Consider the following 11,742-nt stretch of genomic DNA (forward strand, 5'->3'; position numbering starts at 1 on the left):
CCAGTACTCTTTCCTGCCATGGCAGGGGATCGGACTAGGTGATCTTCTCAGGTCCCTTCCGACCCTAGAAACTATGAAAAAAAAAAGAGTACTCACTATAACAATCTTGCTTTTATACTGGCTTTCAAAAAGGAATGAATCCAATCACAGGGTTATCACTAATTTTCTTCACCGAAACAACTGCATGAGAATACCACTATTCCCTATAGTTTATAAGGGGAATCTTGAACAACTTGGGTTTAAACAGGGCTACCACATCGAAATACCTATAAAAAGTGGTCTCTCATATCTCACTGAAGTGCAAACCTATCTTACTCAAGATTATCAGAAGCCCATAATCAGTACATGCTGTTCTAAAATTAGTCATTATCAAGGTAAAAAACCTGTAGTGATTGGTGTCATATTGCCTGGAACTATTCATCTGTGTTTGGTATACTAAAGTTTTGCCAAAAATTGGTGCAAAGTGACTTTCCTGGCTTGCATTATGCTTTAGGTTTGCACATTCAAAATTCTTCATTACAATTTTCTCATCACATCTGTAGGACACCCTGGTACAATAATCCATTCACTGCAAGTTTGGAAGTTGTATGCTCTAATCTTAGCTTGCTTTAATTTGAAGGGTTATTCATGCAGTTTTGTTCCCCAAAATCTTAAGGGCACTATTAGCATTAAGATCCTCACCAGGTTATACTGACAGAAAGGTGAAATCAGACTACACCAAGCTGGTAGAGCTGCAAAAGGAAAGCCTGATTCCCTGCAGCCCTTTCTCTTATGCTCATACCAATAGAAAAAGATCTCCATCCACAAAAAACCTGAGATACAGAAGTACAGAAAAAATATGCACCATACCTGACAGCCTCTCTTCTCAATTTCCACAATACATTTCTGCATCAAGAGTGGTACCATCAAGCCCACATTTTCCTTCTCAACAACTTTTCGAGCATCTACTCCAAATATCACTGGTTCTCGATCTGCATCTAGACCATCAAGAGAATTCTCCCACTGTTCGATGAGGGTCAGTTTGACATAAATCAGCCCTCTAGGCTCCAGTTTGACAGCCAGCTGATGAGTCCTTGTTACTCGAAAAAGAGTAGGGAGAATCACTGTTCCATGACAACAAACCCGATTTTTCCGTGGGGTAGGCTCCCAGCTGAAGACTACTAGCTTTAAATGCTGAGCATTTTCAAGTTCTATGTTGAAAGTATGGTCCATATCTAAAAAGGTCGTCCTGCAGGTAAGCAAGGCTGTTCTTGCTTTGTTTATTAAATCTACCTGAATTGCACAAAAGACATCTTTGGAATCCATCCTTGGAGGTTTCAAATCCTCAGCACCATAGAAGTGAACACTCATGAGCCCAGATATGTACTGGGAACACTTGGGTTGGTCAGAAAAGTTGTAGTGTCTAAAAGCATCAATATCTATTTCCGTTTTATTATTGTTATTTGGAGGTACCTCTTTTCCTTTCCCACACCTGCTTTCAGATCCATGTTTACCTGATTTTGTTATAAGTTCAGGGGAGTCTCCATCACTGAGGTAACCACCTTTACTAGAAGATTTGGAACTCCTGGCATTTTTCTTCTTGTCAGTGTGCTGCGATAACACACTGCTGTCAAGGTGGTACCTACTTATCACGTTCCGGCTAGCAGCTGCTGCTGTGTTTCCAGAAGATGTCAAAGAAGTTGCATGGCTTCCATCCCGACAGTTACCTTTTGACAAAGAAGAGTTATCTGAACCATTATGGCCTGAAGTTCCTTTGACACTCAGCTTCCTGCTGAGTTCTGGTATTTTTTTCATTTTCATGGAAAGTTTTCTCACAGTTCTAGGAGATTTTATTTTATCAGGGAAAGGCCAATTAATTGATCCACCTTTTTTCAAAGGATTAGGACTTGGAGGAGAAATTTCCATTGCTGTTGTCTCAGGCTTGTTTGTAAGTACAATTCCAGATCCTTTAAAAGAAGAAAAAAGGAATACATTTTTAAAGCTACCCTTTACTGGTAGTTTGCAGGAATAAAAATTCCTGAACTATGAAAGAAATAGCTGCTTTGTCACACTGCAATAAAAGGTGGGGTCTATTCACACAACCATCATGCAATAATTAGATGCATATGAGCATTCGGGGGGTGCAGTTTGCCGACTTGTTCACCAAACATAGGCAGAGGGCAAGTCAGAAGCCTGATTTGTTCCGTTCTCTACAGGCTCTGCACAGCAAAACAAAAGGGGTGGAAACTGCATATAAACAATTCATCCATCCCACCCACTTGTGTGCTACTCCATCTGTTTGTATTGTGTCCTCAGACAAGCCTATTTAACTGTTTCATTGAGGCACAGATGCTAGAAAGCCATGGAATTAAATGGAAAGACTCTGGGATACTACAAATATTCCCTCCTCTCTCTGAGCAGCTGTATTTTTCACTGAAGTAGAGCTGACACTTCAGTGCTTCCCTTTCTTGGTTCCTAGAGCACTGGAGAAGTTCACGGCCTCCTATGTTCTTCAACATAGTTCTGCAGAGGAACATTCCCACAGCAGCCTGCATCTCATGTAGCTCCTTCTGTTCCCTCTAAGACAGCATCAAAATACCACTCCATTACAGGGCAAAAGGCCTCACAACCCTTCCCTTGCAGCTCCTCTTGGCAAGTACCATGCCCCACACTCTGCCATGGCAAAGGGAAGATGGAATGTAGTCAGCATTCATTCCTCCCAAAAGTTTCAACTTGCCCTGCTTCTTAGACACCAACAACCCTCCCTCATTCCTGGCACAATATCCCCTTCTCAGGCCTGGAAGTCTGCCAGTTCCCAGGTGACACCCACCTGGGAAAACGTTTCCCAGACTCAAACAAATCATGCCAACTGATACATATGATCAAGGGGGTGGGGAAAGATTTTCATCACCTGAACAATGGGAAGGACTGAAAAGGAATGCCAACAGACATAAGCCAAACTCAGACAGTGACGTCTGCATGCAGGACACGCACGTAACTACATGCCTTTCACCCTGACATCCTAAAACCAGAACATTGAAGGGAATTACAGCTCAAAGCTGGTGGGCCTACGTTTCTTCTCACTTTCACCAGTATGAATCGGGAGAAACTCTACTGAAGGCAAGTTGTTGTGTGCCCCTGATGTAACTGGGGCGCACAACAGGGAACTGAGACCAGTGATTCCAAACTGATCAGATGATAGTACTTACTGCTGAAGCCTTCACTCAAAGCCACCCTTTTGTCCCCCAAGATATTTATGTTCTTCCTTAGCAGCAAAAGCGGCTATATTCAAACAGCAGCTTGGAGAATGCTACAACCTCCACCAAGACTTTAGTGCCACTTTACAAGCAGCAAGCTGTCTGTAGCTACTGTCAGGACTATAAGAAATGCACCCTCCTCCTATCCTGCCACAAAAGGAAGATCCTCAGAATATTCAACAGCCCCAAACCTGTAATTTCTACAACTATGCAGGTAATCAAAACTCTCTCCTCAGTCTTGGTAATAAAATGCATGTTGCACAGATAAACTTAGTTGCCATTTAGCTCCTGTGCTTTCTGACCACTCTTATTTAAAAAAAATAATTAGCATAGGAAGTCACTAACACTGAGACTGCAAAGACTGGTTCCCATTTTCTGCTAAAAGGGAAAAGGCGGATCTGCAATGAGCATATGAAAGTCAAGTAAGCAGCACTGTGTACAAAGATCACTCAGTAAATCACATTCATTGGGATGTCTGCAATTCTGTTACTACTATTATAGTTTTAAAAAAATCATTTCAGCTTCAGTATTTGGCAATTTAAAATTCCAAAGCACTGTACAGTCACAAAATAATCTTCATAATTCCTTTGTTAATCAATTTAACTTTTCACCATTTATGTGGTTAGTTTACTTTTTGCACTTCATTCAGCTTGAAGGGTGAAATCAGACATACCTGTTTCATTATTTTAACAAAATGATTACTTTAATGGTTTTCACAGAAGCAATTCCATTTTTGTTTAAAGTCTCTTGATAAAATATATTAAGTTCTGAAGAATAACCCATAAAATCTGTTTCCCCAATAACTAAATTAATTTTCTTGTTTCCTTAGTTGCAGTGTCTCATTGAAGTAGTTTTCTTGCAAGGAAAATATTTCCAGCATGCCTGCTGTGCTTTTCTGGCAAGCAGCTAGTAAGAACTGTGGTATTTGATAAAACTGGACAAAGCCTTTCCTTGTACTGCAAATCACAGCACAGTCCCACTGGTGGGCTGCTCTGAAGCATTCTATAGTAATCAGTGCCATACTTTATTAATATTAAGCTAATATTAATCTTCCTTTTCTGTCAGAAGTCTCTAGCACAGGCTTAGAAAAGCAAGCCAACATATTAAACTTCCCTTGATTTCATTAAAACTGAAGAGTCAATCTAACTTTCTGACTTATGTGTCCAACTCTTGCTGCATTCAGCACTGAACAGTTAAAATGAAATGTGGCTGAGGGAAACTATAACAGTCGAAGTATTATGCAAGCTGGTATTCCCATTAGTGTTAAGCCACGTGTTGTTCCAGCAAAGCCAGAAATTTGTTAAAGTATGTACATGATTTTCAAAACTGTTTATTAACAACGAAGCTTTAAACAATCTGCAAAATTTGATCTTAATATATTCTAACAAATGTACTCTGCAATGCAGTCCACACTTTATATAGCTTCCATATAACACTGCTTGAGGAAATAAACGGCTTCTTGTTACAAGATCCTAACAAAATAGAAGGATGTTGTATAAAGACAATCTTAATTTTGCCCTTCTCTCCCGCAGCATCAGCACCTTATGATCATGCCTTTTACACTTTAAAAATAGCCTGTAGGAAGGATGGCAAGAGGAAATGATATAGAAAAGGGACCAACTGTTTAAATGACTACCAGCCAGTAAGATGAAATAAACATTCTGCTTTATAATTTACTGCTTCTGATGTAGACTGCAAAAGTCAACACTTACAGGGAAAAAATCAAGTTAAAATAACATAACTGAAAGCCATTGCTTCATGCTTTGATAGTTAGCTTTACACATTTTACATATTAATTACAATGCACTCTACAGAAAGACAGCTTTGAAGAATTTCAGAGATTCGTAAGCATCAGGCAGGCTATGAGTTTTCCTGGAAGGGTGTTATATTGAACAAAAATAACCTGCTATAAGTGCTTGAAGTGAATATTTATTCAGTTTTAGCACAGCAAATTTTTGCTTGTGTAGTGTGACTGTACAAAATAATGAAGTCTTTTTAAGAAGACAAATGACCTCTAAGAAATGCTATACTTCATAAATTCATGAAAGTTTCCTTCTTTTAGGGCTCTGTATATATAATCAGTGTCCATCTAGTCAAACAGGTTGGGCCCTACTGAAATTTACATCTACATAACTGTGCCCTGAGGGAATAAATTGGCTTAACTTAGTTTGAAAACTTCTAGGAACTGCTAAATGCAGCACTGTAAAAAAGCTTGTTGTATCCTGCATTAGAGCATATAAATTACTGTCATACTGACTGCAACAATTATGCCATTTTAAAAGCATAATCTTTGATTATTCCATTTTACATATAAAACTTTCCCCTCCATTTTCAAAACACATTCCCATTTTCTACATTTACTTTAAAAATTACCAAGAAGCCTGTCATTTGTTTTGGGGGTAATGAGTTAAGATGAATGGATAACTGGCCAAGCCAAAGGTATACCAGGTGACATCAGTCTCGTAACTGTAATAGTCTGTTACAAATATAAAAGTTAAGTATATACTGCCAATAAAAACAAAACTCATGAAACTAAAACAACTATTCAACCTAACTTTTTCCTGTAGGTTTTCCAGGAATACTTATCTTAGCAGGCATACTATATATAATCCTGAAACAATCTCTTTAAAAGTAGCACTGTGGTTATAACATCACAGTCAAGACTGAAACAGCTTTTGTGATGTTAGAAAAAACAAACAAAAAAACACATTTCTTCAATAATGCAGAACATTGTAAAACAATTTTTCCTTTTTGTCTTCATTTCTCAATCTTTTTCTCAGGGCAGCGATAAACTCCAGGACATTTATAAAACCGATCAAAACAAATATACCTCAGAACTGCCTTTGTAAGACACCTCAGCAAAGGGCAGGAAAGACGCAATGGACACTTTTACACATGCTTAAGGGTGAGGAGGGGACAGTGCTTTAATTAGAGCAGCTCTGAGTCACTAATTAAAGCACCACAGCGTTTCATGTGTCAGCGTCCCCATGCTTCAAAATGGCGGCAGGGACACCTGAACTAAAGCTTGTTGAACAAGCTTTAGTTGAAGCACCCCCGCCACCATTTTGAAGTGCAGGGACACTGATATACAAGACACGGGAGGTTGCTGGAGCGCAGTAATTACCAAGCTCCAGCCGTCTGCTCTAATGCACTGTAATTACAGTGCGTGGGAGCAGCCTCTGTGCTCGTGTACAGGCACTCAATATTCTTTTTATAAGATGAAAAGACAGGGCAAAATCTTTAACTCAAATAAGAGGCATTCCTTTGCTGACGTTAATTGAACTTTTGTAAAAGTAAAGGATGTGGTCCATTTAGTCTTTTTGAGCTCAAAACCTATTTAGAGGCAAAACTTTGAAGTGGCATTGTAAATAGTCTTTAATGAAGAAGGCATGCCAGGCCAACTTGAGCAGGACTGGCTAACAAATAAGGAAATTCTCTCGCGCTCTCTCATCTATTTTGGCAAAATGGAAAGAGGAAAAGAAAGAAAATGTCTGTCTGACTCTTTCTACTTCTCCTTATTTATTAAAGGAAAGACATTTCTTAATATTTTTGAAAAATGTACATGGTGACTAGATCCTTTTGAACATGCAATGAAAAATATGCTTTATTTTCTACATTAAAATTACCATTTTTTCACCTGCACACACTGAAGGCTGTGAGTTCACTTCCTGATGATGTCTCAAAGATGGAAGTGTTTGAGTCCATCCAGCTGTAAAAAGTCTCCCCCGTGATTTTTATCATGGACAAAAACCTTTCGTAAAAGAAGCTAGCCAGACTCTTCTGGTATCAGCTATACTGTGATAAACCCCTCCACTCAGCAGTCACCACTACCTGATGTCCCAACGGACTACGGACAAATTATTTTAAGTAGCCTACTAATTAAAAGGGCATTGAGTGAAGATTAGCCTCCAGAGGTGCACAGTGCAAGAAAACCAGCTGATTTACCTGCTCTGCATCTATTACAGTAATGATTTTTACTAAACACTGTATAGATAAGAGCAATATTTCACTAGAGGGAAGAACAGACACATATACTAGCACCCTAACTCACTGGCCAAACACAAGTTCAAAATCTAAAAGAGAGAATATTTACAGGGCACAGATTCTGAGTGTCAGCGCTTCTCCTGCTGTTATACACCAGGCTAAGATTCTTCGGCCAGTAACTGTTGTCATGCAAGTTGTATCACACTGTTGTCCAGCAGCTTCAGCACTTGACATTTTTAACTTGGCCTGTTTCCTGAAATTCCCAGTTCTTGCTGTCCTTTGCACAGCATAAAAAAATCAGAAAGGTAGCATTTACTTCCTTGTGATTAATCCTTTCCCCTACCCCTCCCCATCCCCAAATAAACCAATAGGTTATTCAGCATAAATCAGAACCAAGTAAAACAGGGAGTAACTGTGTTAAAATTACTACTTCCATTCCTGTCTGGTGCATTTTTTCCCCTTTTCTGCCTGTAGGACTTCTAGCAATCAAGTGACATTGCACCACAAAGATAGCCATGAAACAAAGCCCTCAAACCTTCACAAGATTTGACAAACTTGTTTTAGCTACAGTCTATAATTTATTGGTAGAAAATTTAACATTCTCTTTCCTGCTTGACTTGCTTCTCTTCCTTTTTGTATCATCACAGTAAAGGGTCACAGTGCGTCATTTTTCAGAAGTGTCCAACAACCTTCGGTATTAGGGAGTTCATAGATTCATAGATTAAGGGTCGGAAGGGACCTAGTAGATCTTCTAGCCCGACCCCCCGCCAGGGCGGGAGAACAACAAAAAAAACCCCAAAAAGAGAAACGGGACTCAAATGAGTCCAGCCAGGTAGGCATCCAGCCTCTTCTTAAAGACCCCCAGGGTAGGGGCCAGCACCACTTCCCTTGGAAGTTGGTTCCAGCTCCTAGCCGCCCTAACTGTGAAGTAGTTCTTGCGGATGTCCAATCTATACCTCCTCTCCATCAACTTGTGCCCATTACTCCTTGTTATGCCAGCGGGCGCTAGGGGAAACAGCGTCTCCCCCAAACCCTTCTGGTCCCCCCTAGTGAGTCTATAGACGGTCACCAGGTCCCCCCTCAGCCTTCTCTTGTGGAGGCTGAATAGGTTCAGGTCCCGCAGTCTCTCACTGTAGGGTCTGCCCTGTTGTCCCCGGATCATGCGGGTGGCCCTCCTCTGGACCCTCTCCATGTTGTCCACATCCCTCTTGAAATGTGGCGCACAGAACTGGACACAATACTCCAGCTGTGGCCTGACCAGCGTCGCGTAGAGGGGGAGGATCACCTCCTTGGCTCTACTCAAGATGCACCTGTGGATGCACGACAAGGTCCGGTTAGCCCTGCCAACCATGACCTCGCATTGTCGGCCCATGTTGGAGGAGCAGGGGCAGGAGCAATTCTATCCAATTTTACAACTGACCAAGTTTCATCATAAAAAGCACCGGGGCCTGTTTAGGGCATCCCAGCCCAACACGACATCACAACCATTACACAAAAACAGTGTGTATGGATGCTTTTGCTGGCTCACAGAATCAAAGCTCCCTATGCTTGGTATAAAAAACCTTAAATGTCTACAAAGCACTTTTCACTTCAGAAAGTCCCTTTCAACCCTAATTTTCTATAATTCTATGATACACAAACGCACATTTTATATGCATGCATGTATGCACGCACATACAGCCACAAAAACAAGCCCTCAGCTATTCACATTTCTGTGATGTTGCACAGAGATCTCATTCTTTAGTATTTGCAGGTTACGCATGCACTGAAACAACTGTACGATTAGGATTCATCTTCAGAATACAGAATCTCATGGAAAATTAATTTCTTTAAAAAGCACAGCTGACAAATTACACAAAAGAAGTTCTCTCTCCTTCTACGCACATGCGTATATACAAACACAAGCCAGCATGCTTCCTTTACCTAGCGTATACTTGCATCCACTGGAACTTTTCCCTAAGCATAAATTGACACTTCTATCTACATTTTCTAATGGAGAATCAGGTTACTTTAACTCTTATTTGTCCTAAATTTAATAACTATTTCTAAGTAACTTTTAAACAACTGGTACTATTCATGAAGGAAATTCACTTTCAAATCTTTATTTACACAAGTATTACTTAGTCAAGCAGGTAATCCTGCTAACTCTGGAAGAGTAAGGATTAAAGAACAACTCAAAAGATTAGGCCCCCAAAACGTATTTAAAGAAATATAATTTGGTACATTCCTGGGAAGTGCTGCTGAGTAAAAGTCCCAACATTTATTTTTTGCTTAAAACTGTTTTAAGACATCTAATATTAAATAGAAATGTATTTTAACAATGCACAAAAGATAACTCATAGCAAGTGTTTTCAATCATCCCATTGTGACGAGCCTGAAAGCAGAACACACAACATGAAGCTAGCCTGAAAGGACTGAACTAATGGCATTTACCCAGCTGCGTGAAATGCAGTATATAAAAATCAACCAAAACCAACAGATTTCTGTCAGTTTTAAATATCTATGATATTAGCAGCAACAAAATAAAAAGTGGTTTTAATCTTGTACCTATCGTGCTCTTTGCTCATACATCTTACTTTGTAGGCTAATTCTATAAAAATAAACTTCTCTCTAAACTGGGCATTTGACAGAAAATTATAGCTTAATGTGTTTGAGCGCATGCAGATATAGTCATCTAGCTGTTTCATAGCAATTGTGCCTGTAATTTTGACTCTAACATAATACTAATAAAGTTAAATTGGCCGTGCTGTTCTTCATGTGGTAATTTTGTGTGGATGAGCTGTCATTTTAAATCTAACTGAAAATAACTGTAGATACCTTAACAGGATTAAAACCAGTGCTAGCTACTTCTTCACAATGGAGGCAATTACTTAACAGCAGGGACTCACTTCATAATCAATTAATCCTTTCAATGCAATCACTAGTCAACGCTTGCAAAAGGAAAACCGCATTTTAAAAAGCTTAATTAACTCAATACACAGAAAAATGAACAGGAAGGGTCATCCTCAGTGTTACAGCACTTAATGATAGATGTATATTAAAAAGAGCAGTTTTGCTTGAAGAAATAAAAATCACTTCTTTAATTTTAATTTTTTCCCATATATAAAAGAATGCATTCTTTCAGAAGAAAGATGTTACCTTTCACAGACAAGCCTATGAACTTCACTTCACCAATCCACTGGATAAAAAACATCATGGACTAAATACAGACACTAGATTAATGACACATTATAACCTGCCTGACATCTGACCCCTCAGGTAAACCCTCTACTTTTTAGCAGCTATTCCCATTCTTCCTCCCCCCCCCCCCCCCCGCACTCCAACCTTCTCTCATTCATTGACTACAGCTACATTTATTCCCCTTCCCTCCCCACCTGTCTCTCACTTACTGACCACCTCAGTTTACATTTTAACTGACTGGCTTTCTTGTACAGGTACTGGCCTCTGGCTACTTTACCACTCCATCCAGGAAGAGCACAGACCATCTGCAAATGCTTCCTCAGCCTGATGAAGGGTATTTGTATCCAAAAGCTTGCAAAGAAATAGTTTGCTAACTATGAGTTTGTCTACCAAAAGATATCCAATTTACCCAAAGAACCTTATCTACATATGCACTGGGAGATTTATTTCATAAACACAGATCAAAATAGTGTGCAGGGCCAACACACATGAGGCTTTCCTACAGTGATCATGCTTACTGACCTTTGTGAAGTACTTCAAGAGCTACTGGTAAAAGGTTCCATGTATGAACACTGTATTCCTCCTCCCTTTTAGCAACAAATATAAGCATGCCTATTATTTAATGCAGACTATAAATTCAAGCCATTTCCAAACAAAAATATCTTGTTTCTTTTCATTGCAATAGGAAGTCCAGCCCCAACTTATAGTCTGCAGTGAACCACTAATTTTGTACATCTACTACCGTATTCTAGACATGGAAAATTATAAATTTATTATAACTTTCCATATTTTAGAATCTAATTATTGGAGGGTCAGCTTAAATCCATTCTTCCCACCACTGTGGCAGGAAAGCAATGGAAAAGGGGGCATGTGGTGGGGCAAGTGGGGGCAAGGACAGCCAGCCTAACCTTTGCCCTTTGTCCCCACAGTGCCTGCAACCCACACTACTTACCTCCCCCACTGCCCATCGCCCTCCTTCCACTGCTGTCCCCAGGTGATCTGGACTTGCTCCTACTCTGTGCTGCAGGGAGTAGCTTTGAAGTGATTCCAGCTCAGCCTGAGAAGCATCAGCAGTGCATAGGTTCTGCCTTACAGGCTCTACCACCTGCCTGGATCTCCTCCAACATCTCTTGCTGGCACGGAGCTGATGCTGGAAGGAGGTATACATATGCCACTGCTGCTGTCCGTGGCCTAGGCCTGCCAGCACTACCACTCCCCACAGCCCCCAGCTAGAATAATCTAACTCCTGCCTGATGCAGGCATGGGGGGAGCCTCAGAGCCAGTCCTGCCTGAAGGTATAAGCTATGGCAGTGTGCAGGCTCCTCCTTCCCTGGCTCAGCTC

At 40.3% G+C, this 11,742-nt stretch overlaps 1 protein-coding gene across 6 annotated transcripts in view; it reads right to left on the minus strand.

Moving 5' to 3' along the window:
- The window catches only part of SYDE2 (synapse defective Rho GTPase homolog 2), a 113,587-nt gene that overhangs the window by 94,146 nt on the left and 7,699 nt on the right, over window positions 1–11,742 (minus strand). For all 6 annotated transcript variants that reach the window (XM_019501544.1, XM_019501541.1, XM_019501543.1 and 3 more), the window contains exon 2: window positions 850–1,946. In XM_019501544.1, the coding sequence (XP_019357089.1) occupies window positions 850–1,946 (1,097 nt within the window). The remainder of the gene's footprint in view (window positions 1–849; window positions 1,947–11,742) is intronic.

The sequence above is a fragment of the Gavialis gangeticus genome, unplaced genomic scaffold (assembly GCF_001723915.1).
Source record: "Gavialis gangeticus isolate Ggan-Ray unplaced genomic scaffold, GavGan_comp1, whole genome shotgun sequence".
Taxonomy (NCBI): domain Eukaryota; kingdom Metazoa; phylum Chordata; order Crocodylia; family Gavialidae; genus Gavialis; species Gavialis gangeticus.